The following is a 20,871-nucleotide window of genomic DNA, read 5'->3' as shown; positions in this document are numbered from 1 at the left end:
AGGAGGGGGCCTAAGGGTACATCTGTCACCTTCCTACAATGCTGTGATTGCAGCCATTCCGCAACTCTATGTGAATGGTACTCATGGCCATTGATCAGTTGTCTTCGATCAATGGTCATGAGAATTTGCATATTAATAATCAAGGAACTGACCTCACAGCCCATTGTTAGTGGTACTAGTTTCAGTCATTGTGCAAATGTATTGTTTTTAAGGTTGGAAACCTGCAGTCAGCTGAGACTGAAGAAGTCACCTGATGATGATGAAACGTTTCACTGAAAAGATGAACAGAGTCAACTTGTTGGGATTTCCTTACCTGGAAGATTGAGCGTGCATCAACACACATTACAGTGTTAAAGTTTCAGCAGTTTATGGTGTAGTTAATCAAATCTGCTATTCACAGATTCAAAAGTGCATATTGCCTTTAACATTTACTTTTTATAAAATGATTTATTGTAATATTTGTTGAACTTTAACAGTGCAGTGTGTTATTGGTGGAGGCCAAGGAAATACTGTTGAACTGCAGAAATGTACCGAAGCTGTTAAATTTACCAGGGCTCGATGTGACTCAGGCAGTCGGTCAGGGGCTGTCAGTGATGGGGGGGTTCTGATCTTCCTGGCTGATGTGAGGTGAGTATTACGGAGCCGGCATTAACTCATGACTGGAGTTACACGCTGCTGCTGCTGTGGGAATATCGTGTGTTTTGCTGTGAATTCAATTGCATTGTTATCAGTGGTGTGTGGAGCGAGGGAACAACATCCAGTGGAAATAGAGAGAGAAATGTGGGATGAAGGAGAGCAGGAATGAAACGTGTAATGAGCTGAGCTGGAAACTTGTGTTAGCGCAGACACACAGAGGTATGGGCAGATTGTGACCTGCGTGTGTGCTGAAGCAGAAAGCTTTTCTATTTCTGTTCTTGTAAGCGCTGCTCAGGTTCTGGGCTAATTTCTGAACCTAGTCGATCCATTAGCTGCATTCATGCAGGTGCGATGATCTGACGAGAGAGCAGACCGGGGATGGAAGATCTGTGCAGCTCACTGCTGCTGTACGGACGTCTGTGCCAAGTCCAGAGAGAGGAAAGGCGGGGTCTAAACACCGACCACAGCCGTGCTCTTAGTGATGGCGCGGCCACGTGTGCACCAGTTAATGAAAGACACGTTTCCTACTTTATCTTCTGCTTGTCGTTCCATCCTGGCCATTTGAATCCCACCCTGACCTCCGAGGTCAGACAGGTTTTATGGATCCCGCTGATGTAACGATACCTGCTGACTACACACAAAAGACACTGTTACAGTGTCAGAACCTGCCGGCCTTTCAAAAAGTGAGCGTGGAAAAGAGGTCCTACGTGGAGTCGAAGCTCAGCCTGCTGCGCTGAAAGCTCAGAGGACTTCTGACTTTGTGAAAGTGGTAAACACTTTGAGGGTTTGCTGTGAGTGTGAGGCATCTTGTTATCTCTCGATGGTTCCCTCCTGCTTTCTCGCGTGTCATTGAAGGACTATGATATGATGATATGAGAGGAATGGCGTGTGATTGAAATGCAGGGTGGTGGAGGGGAGTTGGCTGTGAGGAGATCACTCAGGTGAATGCTGTGTGGCTTGTAGCTGACCCTGCAGTCCAACCTGGTTTCATGTTTTCTGCTTGTTGACTCGCTGTGAGATGATCTGATGTAATCCATGGCTCTGTGGTTGTTTCCCTAAACACAAAGTCTTTACTGTGTTTGCTTTGTGGCCATTTGGATGATGCTCTGGTATCACACACCTGTGATTTGCCCACAGGTGGGATGTGATGGCATTTAAACCAAACCTCAGTGAGCTATAAGCAGAGCGTTTAGTAATAAGGCCTCTCTACCTGACCCACTTTCACTCTTGTGTAACCCTGTTGCATACCAACCACGCCCCCCTGCTCAAATGGCAGCTTCCTGTTCAGTAGGTGTCTCCAGGAACATGTTTTGGCACACACACACACCTGGGCTCATCTCAGGTGTTAACCTGTGGAGCTTGCAGAGTGACTAAAACATGAATGAATGAATTCAAACACCCCACTGCAGGGGAAACATGGCTCAGGTCCTGGTATTGATTGATTGGCTGAAATCCCATCTTCACACGGCCACCATCTTTACTCCATGTTATTTCTCTCAGCATGGCGATGTAGTGCTTTAAAAACACTGCAGAGGGGCTCATGTCCACTCGCCGGTCGTATCGATGGCAGCGCTCGAAGGCCGCAGCACGCTCACGTCCTGCAGATGTGTCCTGATGCCACAGAGCGGTGTGTATGTGTCTTTACCTTTGACAATGCAGCATCTCACACTGAACGAATGGGCTGGTTTCCTGTCTGAAGCCACTCGTGCAGGACGCTTAGTGGAAACACGTTTCTGAACATTGCTTTGACAGCGTGTCGTCTGTTTGTGTTTTGCCTGCTTGTCAGAGCACATCAGGGTGACGCTGTGGGCCGAAAACAGAACGTCACCTTGGCCGTTGCTAATAATCTGCTGGCGTGGACTTACTGGCACTCACAGTTGGCTAAAGCAGGGCTGCTCTGAGCCGCTACTGTGGAACGACTTAGAGAGTCATAGAAAGACAAAGAACACACTGCTGCTGGATTGGAAGGTCAAAGGTCAAAGAGGGATGTTGAGTGACCATAAGGAGGCAAAACATTAGACACACAGGTGTGACCAGCAGGCAGACCAGGGCGACTCCTCTGGCTGATTAAACTGGCTGATTGATTGAGAAAATGAGCCTACTGATCAGCTGACCTCTAAGTCACTGCTCACTGGTCTGATGATGGTCCTGTTAGAGCCACGGAGGAGCGTTTCGGGAGGAGCTACCTGTGATTGTCTGAGTAAATGGTAGTGTCTCACTACGAGCCTCGTTCCCACTCAAGTTACACTGACTTCGACTTGCAGCTTGGAGTAGAGGGGAATTGAACCAACAGCCTTCTGACTGGTAGTTGATCTGCTCTTCCTCCAGAGCAGTGTGCTCTGGAGAAAGAGCACACTGCCGAGTTTGACACAAACTCGGCATAAAATGATCTCACTGAGATGAGATTGTGATGGCTGCGCCCATGTGGAAGCATCCACTGACACTAACGTCCACAGCTGTGGAAATCTTGTCTCAATCACTTTATCCTCCACCTTTCATGACTTAATGTCTCAAGTTGCATTTATTTTTTTCACACGCTTGTTTTTGGGTGTTTGTGCGACGTTTGCAGTGATTGCAGAGGAGAAGCAGAACCACCAACCTTCCAACAGGTAGACAGCCCGCTCTTCCTCCAGACCCACAGAGTTTAAATGATCTGCAGCTGTGTTAATACTTGTGGACAGGTTTGTTTCCTCAGCGTTATATGATGCCAAAGGATCAATCAATCCTAACTTTTCTTTAAATGTTCCTTAATTATCAAATCCACATTTAGATCAGAGTGATCTCTGAGCTATGACATTTCCTTGAGTGCTGGTGAGAAGGTTGTTGTCAGAAATTTATTAATGGTGTGCAGATGCATCAGTCCATTAAGAGTTTCTTTCCACTCGGTAACGCTCGGCTCTCAGGCCTGTCTGACTCAGGGCTGCCTTTAAAGGAGCACCGAGCCTGGGCCGGATCTGCACGCCAGCGTGACTGCGGTGCGTGATCCTGACATGCAGCATTGATGTGAGGCATCAGCAGAAATAAGAAATGGTGACAGGTAACTCAGCGTTACCACCATGCATGTTTTTACTTACTGTTCATGTACTGCTTCTACATGATGAATCCATACAGATGATTGTAGTCTCTGATGGTTCTGCAGAGAACCACAGAGATCTGCTGAGAACAGCAGCACAGTAACCTGCACTCTTTGTAACATGAATGGCTATGGAATAACTACAGAAACACAAAATTTTATATTCTCAGTTAATCTGTTAAAATCTGTAAATGAAAGTGGTGTCGGTGTGAAGGCGTCTCCCTGATAGCCGAGGCTGTCACCAGGTGACATGCTGTACTTGTCCCTGAGGTCACCTGCCACAGCACAGGCCTGCTAGTGACAGTCTGACCTTACAGATCAGCCTTTCTTTGGATCAGTGAGCACTCCATGAGGAATACTCAAATGTGAACACACACACACGCACACGTCTCTGCTTACAGGATTGTGTTTAGTGCCTGTGCAGCTCACCGGGCCCAGTCGGGCCCTTACAGCCCCTCTGCCGTCCCGAGTCGTCGCCTGGCTCCACAGGCTTCTGTTTTCTAACCTTCAGCAGCTCTTCCTTGTTTCTCTGGCTCTTTTTGTCTTATTCAGTCTTCACTGTTTGTACTCAAGGATAACAAAATCCGAAAGGAGCTGCGGGCTGTTTATGGTTGCGACATATTTCCCCAGAGAATCAGCACTTTTAAAGATGGTGTAGTTTGGAGCGTACACTCTTGTTCTCTTATGATGAGCTTGGTCTGTTCCCTGAGCTGGCTGAAGGCCTGAAATATGATTATAAAATGCAGTAACATAAGAAGAGGACAGCAGTGGAATGTAGCTTGGAAAGTTTGTTGGTATCTCAGTCACGCTGGCTGATTCTTCTGAGGACACCACCGACAGAAACAGCGTGCAGACATGGCAGCTCTGTAAATTATGGCAAACACTATTTTTACCAGCTGGCACAGCGGGTGCAATAACTAAAATAGTTTTACTCCTGCAGGAGGAAACAGGCCGGCCGTTCAGGACGCAGGGACAGAAACTGTTCGTCACCTGGGGTTGTGTTAGTTTTCTCTGGTTAAACAGCAGGCGTCACTTATCCTAACAGTCATCAACATCAGGTGGTCGTCACCTCCCTCAGTCTGCCAATCAGAAACCTGCACAGGTCTTCTGGCAGCAGAGCGGCTGATGGACAGAGGAAGAAAGAAAAATCTGAGGAGGTTAAACAGATGAGAGCTGAGCTGTGCCCCACTCAGAGACAGAGCTTAACAGTGATCAGCATCAGAGCACAGGAGCTGACTCTGTCCTGCAGCCTGGGGAGGCTTTAAAGTTGTGTCTGAGTTTGGGCTCAGGGCTGAGTGAGGATCACAGAAAAATAGAGCAGAAATATGTTTCCATAAAATTCGCTATTTTTAATGATGCTCCTCACACAAAATCCATTGACGGGTTCTTTTCCATAATTTCATGTTTCTGATGGTGGGGTGTTTAAACCAGTGACCTGCTGGAAACACAGAACCAAAGAAACCTGCAGGCCTGGATGGATCAGTCTGTTTAATCCATCTTCACTGGTATTTGCTGAAGTGGCTCATGTGACACACACATAAATAAGATATGCAGAATTATTCAGACATGTTTCCCTTTTTGTTGCAGTCACTTCCTCTCTTTTATGACACTCACTGTATGCATGCTTTGCATACTTCTAACACTCGGTCTCTGCCTCATGCTTGTGCACTCCTCACTGACATAATGCATAACCCGGCCCCGCGTTCATGCATTAAAGCACAGAAAAGACCAGAACTGTTGAGAAACATGAACATTCAGACCCTCAAACAGGCAGCGCGGAGGCTTCCCAAAGCAGGAACTCAAGCAACACTTGAGGGAAGATGAACAACTTTAATAATAGACCAACGTGTTTCGGCTTGTGGCCTTCGTCAGGGTCAGACGCGGAGGCTTCCCACAGACGTGCTGCTGTCCCAAACATCCTCAGTCACAACTACAAAATAAGACTTGGATCGAGGAGCACGTTTCTGTGACCGACGGCAGAATGAGAGCGAAAACTTGGCTCTGCAGTAATCACATTACAATCACTGTGTGCGTCTCCATTTTCCCGCTGCTTTCTATCTGGAACAACTGCCATTACACAAACTCACAGCAGTCACAGCACATTCTGCAGTCTGCATGTCAATGAAGCTTTGGATTGCATCATGCAGCAATAATGGATCGTTATGAAATACTCAGACCAACAACCATGCCACATTCTTTCTTCATCATTCTGATGCTCGGTCTGAACTTCAGCTGCTCGTCTTGCTGTGTGATTGGCTGAGTAGGTATTTGTGTAATAATCAGATGAACAGGTATACCTAATAAAGTGGCCAGTGAGTGTATATGTTGGGGACGTTAAAGCATCTTTCTGGTATAACTTGGGGTAAAGTGAGTATGTGCTGACGTGGAGCTGACCCTGTGGGATAACTCAGGTCAGACACACCCGGCTCTGTGTACAGCTCACACTTAGCTCACACACTTCGATCTCACACAGAGAAATCAATCAATCAATCAATCGAGGCTTTATTCGGCACGTGCAGGTTGCCCTGCAGTGAAATGGGACCCCCCCCCGACCTTACACACACAACACAGACATCACATGGGGATACAGGTCGGAGATCAGTAGCGTTACAGAAAACAAACTCTGAAATATACACTACAATTGGAAAATACAAGAGGAAAGAAAGAGACCTCTACTCATGCTGGGCTCCTGGGAGGACAGCATGAGAACAGGAAACAAAAAAACTCCTTTGCACAAAAAAACACATAAATGTCCACAGCACAACATTATGGAACACATGACAAGCCACAGGGTCGGGTGGGGGGTGAGGAGTAATCCGAAGCAAACACAGCAGTCATCCTGTCCAGCGCTACCATTCCAGCGCGGGCTCATACCCGCCGTGTTCCCAGGAATCATGAAGTCTGGCTGTATCCAGTGAGCTGGGAGCAAAGCAGGCTCACCTGCCCGGCCTGACTGACCGACGCTGAGCCCACCTGGCTGATTTACTCATTTAAGAATAATTAATCAACATAATCTCAAGTATAACAAAAAAAGACTAAAGTAAATACTGCAGGCCCTGCTGATCAGTTTATCAGACAAAACGTGAAGTTTCAGTATTTCACAGCACCTGCAAATCTGCCCCTCTTCTCCACCCAAAGATGGAGGTGGGATTGATCCAAATATCGATAGTACTGATAAAATCATTGGTATTGGATCGATATGTTGTTTCTGTCCGCTAAGCTGACCCAACAGGCACGTCTATATTCAGGAATGCTAAAAGCTGTTTTGTTATTGCTGCTCATTCAGATGTTTTCAGGATTTGTCAATTGATGATAATTCATCCTGTAAAAGTGACGCCGTGGCTCAGAAGCTGGCATTATTAAAAGTGCCGGTAACACCGGCCTGCAGCATCACTGGCACCGGGGCACAGCGCCGAGGCCCTCACCTGAATGCCTTCGGCCAATGGCAGCAGGCTGACTCAGTGAATGACAGAAGTTGGCTTTACAGTTGCCTGGAAACTGCCACAGGATGCTGTCCACACCTGTGCTTTTCAAAACAAAGTTATGAAGAGTCCAGAGTGAGGAGCAGGTGTGTTACTGTGTGTATGTGAGAGAGAGTGTGTAGGGAAAAAGAGAGAGAGAATGTTACTGTGTGTGTGTGTGTGTGTGTGTGTGTGTGTGTGTGTGTGAGGGAAAGAGAGAGAGAGAGAGAGTGTGTGTGTGTGTGAGAGAGGGGGAGAGAGAGAGTGTTACTGTGTGTGTGTGTGTGTGTGTGTGTGAGGGAAAAGAGAGATAGAGAGAGTGTGTGTGTGTGTGAGAGAGAGGGAGAGAGAGTGTTACTGTGTGTGTGTGTTCCTGTGCGAGAGAGAGAGCAGCAGGGTCCGGGCAAATGACGTCACACAAGTTAAGCCCCCCGGGGGCTGCCTCTGGGTCCCGGGCCTCATGTTTGTCCCTGTGTGGGCGCTCAGGTACGCCGACCCTGACGCTCGCGGTCCGCGCACGTGTGGCGTGCGGGTGAGCAGAGGCGCCCCCTGCAGGCGCGCTCCCGCGCCGCTGCTCCTCCTCCCGCTATACTCTCCGCCCGGCTCCGCGGCTCCTCATTCAGTGGAAGATGGCGGACTGCGCGGCGCTGCTGGATGAGGAGCTGTCGTCCTTCGTCTTCAGTTACCTGACAGAGAGCTCGCGCAGCCAGGTGAGAGACCGTCCGTGCACATGCAGCTCTGCGGACCGGGGCGCGTGAAGGGAGCCAGCGGCGGCATCCCGACCCAGTCTGCATGCGCGTGGTCCGGGTGTGTGTGTGCGTGTGACTTTGACGCAGTGTTGGAGGAAGTTTTCTTGTCGGCACGCAGACCGGGACACGTGTTGTGTCCTCACGCGTGAACTGTTCGTCATATTCGGGATTAAAACTGGTGTGTGTGTGTGTGTGTCGGTGTGTGTATGTGCAAGATAGTGTCCGTGTCCGTGTGTGGGGTCCGCTGTCTGTGCGCGTCCCGCTCCGGTCTGCCGGTCCCGGTGCCGAATCCGGTGCTGGTGCTGTGAGCGAGGAAGGGCGCGCGGCTCCGCTCAGGTGAACTCAGGGCGTTTTGTAAGGCTTTGCGTAACCGCGCGTTACAAAACGTTTGTTTGGGTCACGTGGTGTTTTTTTCCGTTAAACCGGTGTGTGTGTGTGTGTGTGTGTGTGTGTGAGGGGGAGAGGTCACCGGTGAATCGGGGTGAGGATGATGATGATGGTGATGCGTGCACTGAACCCGCGTGTATCCGAGCAGCCTCGTGCTGTGCGCGGAGGGAACTCTGCTCGTGCACGCCCCTGAAATGAAAAATTCTCACGCGACACCGGAACTTATCGGCTCTGATCTCCATCTGCTGCCTGTCCTTGTGCGTGTGAGCGTGTGAGTGGAGATGATCGGGCTGACCGGAGGCTGGGGCGGTGGGGGGATTTGTCACAGCTGATTGGCAGCTTAAGCTGGTTACTGTGAGTGTGTGTGTGTGTGTATACAGGGGAGACTGTGGACTATTTATACACTTACATGTACTTTTACACACACTGTAACACACACACACACACACACACACACACCGTAACACACACGCTATAACACACACTGTTACACACGCACACATCACACACACACACACACACACACACACACACACACACACACAGTATAGTACGTTACAAACACACAGCCTGGGGCAACCCTCACACACATCATAGTAAATATAATCCCACACATGTGTGTACTGGTGTGTGAGTGTCCATGCTGTGTGTATGACATGTTTACGTGTGTGTCTCCAGCTGGTAGACACACTCTGCAGTCTTGAGCTGTGTTGTTGTGAGCAGCCACACGTCTCTGGTGCTTCTGAGCGTGTGTGGCTGAACTGAGATTGAAACGTGCGAGCAGAACATGAACAAGTTTGCTCTGAAACAAAATGGAGTCGGAGCTTGGCGTGGAGCGGCGGGGACAGCAATGTGAACGTGTGTCCTGCGAGGCTGGGCTGCAGAGTCCTTGGAGATAAAGAGCAGACGAACCAATCGGGTGGTTGTTGCTATCCCTACGTGGGTCCTGTACAGAGTGATAAGGTGCTGGTGCTCTGAGGTGCATGAACGTGTTAATATTTACTGAGGTTATTGGAGCAGGCTGCTCTCTCTCTCTCACTGTGTGTGGATGGCTCTCGCCCCTGCCGGCTGCTCATTGTAATACTACTCTCTCCTCGTGACCGGAGTTACAGAACAGGCCCGCTGCAGTCATGTGAGCTGTAGTGGAGGAAGGGAGGGGGGTAGGGGGCGTCACCGTGACGTAGGCGAGTGCCAGCACCGCCTCCTCCCCTCCTCCACCTCCTCGTGCTTCTCTTCTTCTCTTTTCATACTCAAGCTTGTCATTTCCTTTTCCTGTTGCCTGTCTTAGACCTGCTCCCTGCCTGCTGCAGCCTCTGTGTCTGCTGTTTCACTAACTCTGACTGCTCCACAGCATTTCCCCAGTTTGCTTTGAGTTCTCGATGAGCAAAGCAGCAGACGGCTCAGTGTTTGAAAGGTCAGGGCTGATGCCGTCCTTCAGTGTTTCCTCCTAGCGAGCGGCGTGCAGACAGGTCGCTCTCAGCTGGAGAAACGTTCACTGCAAAATGTGATTTTTGATCAAACTGAGTCAGCTGACGTGTGCTGGGAGAGCGCAACAAGCAGCTTGTTCAGAGCTTAAATGAACTGTGGACGCCTGGGCCAGCCAGCCAACCCCAATCACAGGGGCTGCGGGTGAGTCGGTGCTGAGCGCCATCAGGCTGCCGGCTGGATCAGGTGTGTAAAATGAGCAGCTGGCTGCAGCTGGACTCTGGGCAGGGCCGGCTCGAGGACACTCACCTTGTTTCACTGTAGCTGGTCAACGATTAGCTCGGCTTGGCGACTGTGCGTTTAGTGACCTTGCAGCCACAGAGAGTCATGTGTGTCGACTGATGTCAGGAAACGGGGGGACACATAGGCAGACGTTCCCGTCTTCACTGCATGTGTCTTGAGGTCACGGGGCACTGAAGTGGCTGCACCTGTTTGTAGGCGTCGTAAAAACCGTTCTGTGCTCCTGAAATAAATCCTGAAGCATGCAGAAAAGTCTGAACGCGCTCAGTTTAGGGTTGGAGCAGACGTGCCCCACCAGCCTCAGCGCTGTGTTTGCGCTGGGTGAGATGCTCCACTCAGACTCCAGATATTTGAAGCTCGAGGACGTTGAGCATCAGGACGTCCTCTCAGGTATCCACACCAACCAGCAGCACACTCGTGGCTGACCTGGTGCTGTGCAGGAAGCAGCTTAGACAGTCTCTCAGCTGAAGTTTGGACCATTCTTGGTGTGAAGGCTTTCAATTGTGTGGTTAGCATCATGAAAAGGATCAGTGGCTGCTCACAGCTGAGTTTAAAAAGGCCCCACACACACTCTGTGAAGCACTCTGGGCCCAAAGCCACATGAGAGCTGTGATGAAGCTGAAAAATGCTCTGTGCTGTTTATCGTGTTCATTTCATGGAGATTTAGCCCATCGCCACCATGCCTCTGAGTGCGTGTGTGGTGTCAGTGCACAAATAGCTGCCAGGAGCAGTGATGAAGGGTGGAGATCATGAGAACCAGAGCAGGTGTGTTCCTCCTGTGATGCTCAGCCTGTCCGACATAAACCACATCAGTCTGCAGGTGGACTCTGACAGAGGTGAGCTTTGAAGTTCCAGGGCAGCGATGGATGCAGGCATCACAGCCAGAAGCAGACAGGATCTACATCTCTGAAGGTTTTCTCCATTTCTCCTGGCCATTCTCCTTCTTTTATCTGTCTGTGGGAGTCGTGATGTGCAGTGCTGCAGTGCAGTGTGTACAGCTTGCAGCCCTGCAGTGACTCACCTGTCACACACACACACACACACACAGTGGCAGTTTTAGATGCAACGTGTGTCCAGAAGCGATGTGTGTGTTTACCATGCTGCTAATATACACTGCAGTAACTCGGTGTGGCTATTGGAACACCTGCCAGACCGAGCTCAGGGCACAGGAAATCAGTGGTTAGTGGGCAGGTTCCGAGCCAATGAGAGCAGACCTGCTGATGGTGGTGTGGATCGTGTTTCCTGTTGTGTGTGTGTTGGGAATTTGGTTTCTTCCTCTCAAATCCCTCCGAGGTTCATCAGGAATCCGCCTTAGAGCCCGGCCACCTTCAACGACTGTGTGTGTGTGTGCGTGTGTGTGCGCGCGCGCTCTGCAGGTGAGTGGTCTCTCTGTAATGAATGATTCAGCGTCACAGATGAGATTTTGGTGATTTGTTTAATGCTGCGTTAGCCTCACCTGAGTGTTCAGGTGCTCTGATCCTCACGGTCATTCAGTGGTGTCACATATTCCTGCAGATAATCAGCACTGACCTCCAGATTCAGGCTGGGCGAGCGTATCTCCTCATAATGTGCCGTTTTGTGTTTACGCTCTGGAGTAGCTGAGGCAGCGTCACCTTTAGCCCAGTTTCCATAAACGGGGCTAGCAGAGGCTTACTGACCTCACAGCTGCTCAGAGCTTCTTCTTTAACCACTTGAGTCCGCTGTCTTCGTGCGCATTGTTTTCCTCCTGAAGCTGTGGCTGAGAGCCGTTGGTCGTGCTGTGGGTTGTTTTGGTCACTTTGAGCTCTCCGGAGGATCTTGTAGTGGAATAAATGTGTCAGCGATCCTCTCTCACATGCACATGCTCAGCGTGTAAATCTGTTCATTGGGGCCAGGTTCCAGGTTGTTGCTTTAATGCAGATGATCTGCCTTACAGGCTGTGCCGTAGCTCACACTTTTCTCAGCTCTTCTATTTTTCTGACTCCTTCAGAGCTTCAGCTCACATCACTCCATTTAAATCATCACAAGCCATCAAAACAGTAACCACGGCGCTGCAGCAGGTCAAGCAGGGATGTCCTTTGGTACTGGAGCTTTGTTCTGACTTCTAGTTTGAACCAGTTTTGGCTTCACTCTGTCACTTCAGAGTCAGCTGATGATGATGCTGAGGGTAACCGTGAATGAGGCGAGCTGAATTATGGGCACACAGGACCCTGCTGTCATTATGAGGTTTGAGCGGGGCAGGTTTGCGGGTCTTTGGCTGTAAAGTTGTGTGCTTGTGGTGGCGGCGGGGGTCCTGCGGCGTGCAGAGAGGAAGAAGATGCTCCGCAGCTGTTCGTTGGTTCTGTGAGCCGTGCGCTGTGTGGTCCACAATCGGCTTGATGAGGATCTGATTGTGGTGCTGTGGTCCTTACTTAATGCCAGGAACAGGACGTTTCCTGTGGTAAAGTAAGGCGTGCATATGTCTTTCCTCGTAACATCAGAGGTTTTTTCCTAAATTTTCCGAGCGTGGATGCTTCCACATGAACGTCCTTATCTAACCTGTACAGGTGATTTGTATTCTTCCCAGGGACCCGGTGTCGGGATTGATAGTGTCAACACGAGTGTGAGGCTGGTTGTCTTTGTGCACCTGCTCCTGCTGTGGCTTTGTGTAGCAGGCTGATAGGAAGGTGAAGCAGAGGGAATCCAGCCTCCAGCTCAGGGCTGCGGAGGGAAACATGGAGGCCCGGAGGTCGCAGAGCTCGCCGCCTGCCCTACTTCCTTCAACTTCTCTGTGTCGCTTACCTGATTTATCACGGCCGAGGCCTGTCTGTTTTTAAAATGAAGACAGTTAGGTGACGAGCACAGTGTGAAGCCTGTCATCTGTACAGGAGGAAGCATGTGACACATTTAGGAAACAGATTCTGCTGCCGCGCCGAGTGGACCTTCATGCAGCGTGAGCACTGCAGAGGCTTTGACGATGTTTGGGTTTGAGCTCAGACTTGTGGTGGGTGAGGCTCTGTCTGTGAAATGTGTCTGCTGCTGATCAGCGAGGCCTGGGCGCCTCTCTCTCTCTCTCTCGTTGTCACGCTGCCAATGTTTTGGCTGGGCTGACATTGACTCGGAGGTATGGAGCTGTAAAGATGTCTGCGATGGGAGGACACAAACATCAGCTGCACCCTGGTACCCGAGTGTCGCTCCATCCTGTAATCCAGCAGAATTACTGGCTGAGATTACAACTCATGCTACGTGAGTTAAGGATTACAAGGTGGTTTTAGGGGTGAAGGCTCGCGGTGCAGTCCTGAAACAGGTCTTCTTCTTAGTTCAAGCATCACCGCGCTCGTACTTTCACACACATGCGCATGCGATTGTAGGACGAGGAGGCCTTGCGAGCGTCAGAGAAGAAGAGCAGAGGGCGAGCCGCTTTGTGCGATTAAAAAGTACGTCTCCGGGCTTCAAACACTGCACTACCCCTGTATTCATACCTGAACCAACATGTCATCGGAAGCATGATCAGCGCTTCTTTAATTCTGAGCGTCTGGACCGAGTTAAAGCTGCACCTCCTCGCTGTCACTCGTGTCGTAGTGCTCGCAGTAATAACTTTTGGCACACCTGGACTAGCCTCGGCACATCTTTTCCCATCCGGCGGCAGCTGCGCATGATAGGAATTTTCAAGTATTCTGTGCTGAGGCGTACCACAGGGCATGCCACAATCTCACCTGTACACACCTGTATTCATACCTGTGCGAAGCAGCCTGTCATACGTTCTCCTTGTAGCAGAGGACATTCAGGGCGCACAGGAGCGTTCAGCTCCGTCCAATCACACGTGTCTGCATCCAGTGCTCGCTCACTCCTCACCGTGAACCACGTTGTAGCACTGCCACCACCCAGCAGCTGCTCCACCTTACTGAACCTTCTCAGGGGATAAAAGTCACCTCACTGCTGCTAACAAGTACCTACAAAATACTGCAGTAGTTCTGCAGCGGCATAGTATAAATATAATACTATACTGCAGCACACAAAGTACAACTGATACAAGTTGTGGCAACAACTGAAACAAGTACTGGCAACAGTATAGTAAACAGCAAGAGCAAGAGTACTCCACTGAGTAGTAGAAGCTTTAGAAGCTGTTTTCTAGTAGTAGTAAATGGTAAATGGCCTGTATTTGTATAGCGCTTTACTAGTCACTAAGGACCCCAAAGCGCTTTACACAACCAGTCATCCACCCATTCACACACTAGTGATGGCAAGCTACATTGTAGCCACAGCCACCCTGGGGCGCACTGACAGAGGCGAGGCTGCCGGACACTGGCGCCACCGGGCCCTCTGACCACCACCAGTAGGCAACGGGTGAAGTGTCTTGCCAAAAGACACAACGACCGACACTGTCCAAGCCGGGGCTCGAACCGGCAACCTTCCAATTACAAGGTGAACTCCCAACTCTTGAGCGACGATCGTAATATAAGTACTTGTTTGATGTAGCTGTTGTAAAGTGTGAAGCACTGGTTTGTGTTCTTTTGGTCAGACACACAGCAGCAGGAGGCCGAGTACTTGTGTGCTTGTAGTAATTGTAAGCAGGAGGTTGATAGTACTGTGACTAGTAGTAGTATTTGTAGTAATAATCATCTGACTGATAAGCAGATTTGATGGTTTTATGAGCTAAGCACACACAGTTTATAGTATCAACAGAAGGACGGCTGGGCCCTCTATCGCCACGTAGGTTGTGTGTGTGTGACTACTCTCAAGGGCACTGGTGTAAATGAGAGAAAAGGTTAAAGGAAATTTCCATGCCATGGTGTAAACGAGCACGGAGAGAGAGCTCACACACAAACACACACACACACACACACACACACACACACACACATGCTTGCATGGCATATAGCCGTAGTAACCATGTGCCAGGGGAAGGCGTGCTCAGGCTGGTGTGAACATGCACACTGTTTATCAGCTCAGTTACTGAGGAACTCAGGCCATCACAGTCAGCACACAGATATGGTTCAGTACACACACACACGCACTTTGGTGCCTTTTATCCAAGAAAGAAACAACAATTAAAAATAACTATAAAAGGACTAGGTTTTAAAGTAGAGTAATAGAGAGGAGTGTGTGCGTGTGTGTGTGTTATAAATAGGTTTGGTGCGACAGATGCGTGTCCTTGCTGTCACCTCACAGGACAGATATCGGCCTCATTCAGAGCCGTCAGCTCGACTTCCTGTGAGTACAACCTCGCAGATGCCGGCTAGCCGCCTGATGCAGGAACTCATCACCAACTAGAAACGCGGCGCTCTGGCAGAGTCCAGATGTGATGCAACTGTGACGCAGTCTCACCATAGTGTGATGTAACATAATAGGTCATAAACACCCACTGCTTTCACTGAAGGGCTCACAAGAGTGATGGAAACTTTAGACGTGTGTGTGTGTGTGTGTGTGTGTGTGTGTGTGTGTGTGTGTGTGTGTGTGTGTGAGTCATGTGTGTGGGTTGTAAGTAAGCAGGCTCTTACCTGCATGCGGCAAGGAGAGAGAGAGTAGGGTGAGGCCTTCAGTGTCCTTTGGGATTCAAAGACACACATGCGTATACACACACACACACACACACACACAACGTTAGCCTGCGTGTGTAACGTGTGAGCACATGCTCCCAGTAAAACAGGATTGTTTTCCACATGGAAACGTTCCAGTCTCTTCTCCTTCGTACTTCATGTTCTGCTCACATTTACACCCCAACATGCTCCCTCCTTTCCTAACTGACCTCCTCACCACTCCTCCCTCCCTGCCTCTCACACTGACCCACTTCCTGAACGCTGCTCAGGCTTGCGTGACCACAGAGCTCAGTGCTTCAGTGCTATGTTACACACACACACACACACACTGCAGTGAGGAGTGAGGAGCAACTGACTCAGTAACAGCTGTCACTGATCGTGAATAAAATCAATAAAGTATCGGTAACACGTGTAAGTGATTCTGTTACATGTTTATATTGAGAGTTTGTGGTGACATCATTACTGCTACAGTGTTACAGTTGGCACATACAAAGCAGCACCACGCCAACGCTGTCTGTACCTGAAACCTTTGTGACTCTTGCACAATCAGGCAGGCGTGCTATTGGCACAAGCCTGGTTATTGGTATGAAGCAATGGAGTAATGGGCCACATTCCTGTTTGTCCGAATATGTGTCGAAACACGCGTGAGCGAGCAGCTGTGCGTGTCTTCATGTCCTGAGTTTACTCAGCTGGGTTTACCTGAGCCAGGCTATGATCAAGTGGTGATCAGGTGGTCAGAGTTTGGAGGCTGATTTTATTTTTGGATTTGTGCAGCCAGAAACTGAAACATGCACATTATTACTCCTGTGAGAACGCCGTCAGCCTCCTGATCTAAAAACACATAAATCAGTCACACTGGGCTAAATCTCATCCTCTTGTTTTGAATGAAATCATACATATCACCATGGCGACCGTCAGAGTTGGACATAAAGCTGAGTGTGTGTGTGTGTGTGTGTGTGGTGATGGTGATCATTCGTCCTGATGTCGAATGGGGCGGGTCAGCCCATCGGGCTCTCGGTGGTGATTGGCTGGTGCACATGAATAAACGTGATCTGATTGGCTAACTCATAATTTGAAGTTTAGCAGAAACGAAACGAAGCATCACGCAACTTCACAGTGAACGCTCGTCCTGACACTGATCACCTGGACTTCTGGAGCGCAAGTGGAGCAGGGCGGGCCGGGGCCTCCTGGATGGAGCTTTCGTGCTGGTTTCCTGCTCGGCCGTGTTGGAGGGTTTTTGCTGAGGCTGAGGGGAAGAGTTTTTGAATGTTGGCTGGACATGTTCTCTGTGTGCTCATTGGAGGTTTATCTGCAGAGCACACCTGTCACTCCAGTCGCTGCACATCTTTCACTCCTGTTTGTCTCGCAGCAGCTTCTCTTCATATGAACACTTTTCTTTTCCTTCCTCGTGCTCCGCTGCCTTTCATTATTTCCTCTCTTTCCTGTATCCCACTTCCACACACACTCTCTTACCATGACACATACGTGTGTGTGTGTGTGTGTGTGTGTGTGTGTGATGGATGTTTAGTCAATCAAATGTGGGATTTAGCTTGACTATATGCGCTCAAAAGCACTCACATTTATTGCACGCTCTGTCTGCTCGTTACTGGGACACCAGAGCTGCAGGAAGGCCTGCTGCCGAGCAGGTCCCATATTTAATCATTTGACCTGGTTAGTCCACAGGCTCTGCAGCACTTCTGTTTAACAGGCATCGATGAGTGGGTGCTGGAGTACTGGTCTGGCCCAGTCTGGCTCTCTGCTGTTTTATACCGCGGTCAGAGCTTGCCTTCCTGCTCTCTTTGTGGCGTGTGTGTGTTTGGATGTTGTTATTCCCATATTGTGTGATAACGTAGCGCACCGCCTCCACCCTGTGTGTTTGTGTGTGTTCTGGTGCAATCAAAAAGCAGCGGCCGTGGTCCGGTTCTTTATTCAGTGTGTGAACTCCTCGGAAACCAGCGGAGAAAAGCCTTCTGGAGTTTTCTGTGTTCGCCCTGCTCGCTGGCGGTGTGCCTCCTCGATTGTAGCTACCAGCGCACCAGAACCTCCATCTGTACAGATTTTAGCTTTCTTGGAAACTGCCCTCGCCTTCATTTAAGGTCCCCTGCAGAAGTCCTTTCAAATCCAGGGTCTGTTTCTGCATGGCTGCCTGCACGTTAGTATGCAGAGCATACAGCAGCAGCATACAGAGCTCTGAGGTGATGTAATGCTCTCCTTGGCAGCCATGTTGGAGCCGGTGAAGTGCTGGATGTGTCCGACTGAGGTCGAGGAAGCACTGTTGGGGGGGTATGCAATGACTCCAGGTGGTATAGATGTCACTGAGCTGTAGCTCTGTTAAAAACTCTGTGATAGAGTGCAGGGGGTCACAGTGTGGAGTGGGATGTTTAAACAGCCGCAGAGAAAAGTGCAGGTTTGCCGGATGATTCCGGATTCTGGATTAGCGACACGGCCCTGAAGTTCTCCCTGAACTCTGAGGTAACACAGCAACTCGCCAGCTGTCAATCAATCCCTGCATTAGTACTAGGAGTACTTACTGCAGTACTGCAGTAAGTACTCCTGCTGTGTATGATTGACTGGAGGCAGATCTGCTCCCGTACTCTGGTACAGAGACTGCAGGGATGACTAACGCTTGCATAAGAACATCCTACACACACTCACACACAAACACACACTCGCACATCAAACACCCACAAATGTGCAAATTCACAGAGTGACATGCCGCACAGCCACAGTCCATCCCACCGGGTGAAGTGTGTGTTTCCGCAGGTGACGGTGAGATTTATGTGTGTGTGTGTGTATATAAAACAGAGGAATCAGGGTAGTGTAGTAATAGTGTGAGCTGGTGGCATGAAGGTCGCTCTGACACTATGAACAACACACACACACACAGAGGTAGCTCTGAAAGTGCTGCAGTAAATAAATTCACATTTAAATTCATATTTAAATATAATACTCTTCTTCAACACACACATGCTGGACAGGTGTGTGTGTGTGTGTGTGTGTGTGTGTGTGTGTGTGTGTGTGAAGGCCAGGTGACTGGTGTCTGCAGACACTCTGACAGTCTGTTTTCCACAGTGTCTGTTTGAGCCGTCGTGAATAATTTTCCCGAATATGAACAATGCAATCTCTGTTTGTTGCGCAAGCAGCTCCTTAGTGATGTCAGTAACCATGACATCACCCTTTGGTTTGTGACGTCTCCTTTTGCAGCTTTGATTTGACCCATGATGTTGTTTCTTTTTTAAGAGACCACATTTGAATGAGAGTTATTAGATAACACGAACAGAGTCTTTAGGTCAGGTGAAGCCTGGCATGACAGCTAGCAGCTACAGCTGCCTGCATCGCCATCCGCCTGTCAGTCAAAGAGGCCATGCCCCTAATACTTGAAACTCATACAGCCTTTATAAACAGGGAAATTATCTATACAGGCTAAAACCCTCTGTGTCCGGCTGTAAACACGTTTATTTTAACGTGGTAGTCTGTGGGACTGACTCACTGCTGCCTCTGCTGGACACCCGAGAAACTGCAGTTGTTGGTGCTCCTGGTTTAGAAGGTTGTTGAAGAAAAGTATTATATTTAAATATGAATTAAATTCTGCAGTGAAAAGAAAAAATCAAATGATCATTTTAAGGTCTCGTTGTGTGCTGCTGTTGTGCATCCTGCTGGGATTATTAAAGCTTCATATTTATTCTCTCCTACTTTAATTGAATCTGTAGTTTACCTGCCGAAGGATTAAAAATACTTGTTTCATAACAGCAGAACCGATAGAGGAGATGTGACAGGAACAGATGCAGAAAAAAAACGATCTGTGTGTGTGTGTGTCAGACACAGAAAGGAAGCAGATCTTTTGATGGGACAGCTGGGAAGTTCAAAGCTCTGCAGCTTTACGCCTGATGATGAGCACACACACACACACGTACACACTAACACACTTTCTGCTTTCTGTGCTTGGTACAGCTGCAGTGACACACACCCACCCATGCACACACACACACTTGTTGGGTCAGCCTCATAGAAGCAGGTTCACCTCTGCGGAGCCGAATTTAGAGATAAACCAGGTCAAAGGTCACAGAAAGTCTGTCTTTGGTTCTCTCTTTCTTTTCTACCTTATATGGCTCTGCTGCTGCTGCTGTTGCTGTTGCATGAGACTCTCCGTCACGTGCACCGTGCAGCACACCACACACACACACAGGTCACAAACCAGCTTCTCTCACACACTCTGATTCTCGTTCATAACGGAAGCTACAGATGGAGGGAAGCTGTAGTGTTAGTATGGACACTGACTGATGTGCCCTTTAACAGCGTTATACCTGCACCAGTGGCTGATGGGTCCATGGTTAGGGTTAGTCAGGAACAAGGTCAAAGGTCGAAGCCCTGTACCTTATATGTGTGTGTGTGTGCTGAGTCAACATTAAAGCAGCGGTACGTTAATGCCTAGCTCTGTTTTTATTTTTCCTCTCTTTGCATTTCACCGTGCACGTGATGCTACATGTACACACTCTTGACAGTGACGGATGGAGCTCGCTGCAGAGCCACATCTGCTGCACGCACACACACACACACACACACACACACAGCCTATTTATAGCTGAGCTCTTGCATGTGTGTGATTGTCTCTCTGTTCTATTTCAGTGTGGGAGCACTTGGCACGCACAAAAGACGTGCCTGAAAAGCGGTGGTTGTTTTCGTGAGAGGTCACTGTCTGACCTACGTGCGTGTGTGTGCAAGAGCGATCTTATGAAACCCGATCAAAGGTGAAAAAGGTAAAGCAGTAGCACCAGACAAATGTTCTTTCACTTTTGTGTTGCACAGCAGCATCACCGTTACACAGTGATTGTGTGAGCTGGAGGCAGAGCCAGAGGCTGTGATTGGCTGATGTGTAAATCCAGTCTGAATTTTCTGAAGTCAGAGCGTTTTAGTGTGGACGCAGTGAGCGCTGACCGTCATACATGTGTTCATGTTGTTGCTGATCTCTGAGTGGAAGCTTGTTCCTGGCTACTTGGTGCAGATGAGCTCTTGAAGGAGAATATGCCAGCAGCTCAACGGGCTTCAGCTCCGCAGTGGAAAGTAGAATTAAGCATTCATGAAGGTACAGTGGGTTAGGGTTAAGTGGACTGGCAGTCTGTAACCCCATGACTGCTCAGCATGAGAAGGACACGCAGAGCTGCTGCATCATCCACATCAGTGACTGTAAACACAGCTCCTCCATCACTCTGCACTTACAGTTTGGGTTGTCTGTGGGCGGAGCAATCTTCTTTTAATTAACTGTAATCACCTGCTCATGGACTCACAAACTTTTAAAGCTGCGCGGTCATGCAAGATGGCTTGGAGCCCCTCCCACCAGGTGA

General features: G+C 49.3%; 1 protein-coding gene across 2 annotated transcripts in view; it reads left to right on the top strand.

Annotated features, from left to right (window-relative positions):
- The first annotated feature begins 7,767 nt into the window (after positions 1–7,767).
- Positions 7,768–20,871, top strand: part of ppargc1b (peroxisome proliferator-activated receptor gamma, coactivator 1 beta) — a 53,754-nt gene continuing 40,650 nt past the window's right edge. The window contains exon 1 of one of the 2 annotated variants that reach the window (XM_006797651.2): positions 7,768–7,880. In XM_006797651.2, the coding sequence (XP_006797714.2) occupies positions 7,800–7,880 (81 nt within the window). In that variant the 5' untranslated portion in view covers positions 7,768–7,799. Of the gene's footprint in view, positions 7,881–11,130; positions 11,408–20,871 lie in introns of those variants that run through there. The other variant, XM_087847309.1, reaches the window with a different exon arrangement.

The sequence above is a fragment of the Neolamprologus brichardi genome, chromosome 2, assembly GCF_056152115.1.
Source record: "Neolamprologus brichardi isolate AB-2024 chromosome 2, ASM5615211v1, whole genome shotgun sequence".
NCBI classification, from domain to species: Eukaryota; Metazoa; Chordata; class Actinopteri; order Cichliformes; family Cichlidae; genus Neolamprologus; species Neolamprologus brichardi.
This window is presented reverse-complemented; position numbering and strand designations above follow the sequence as displayed.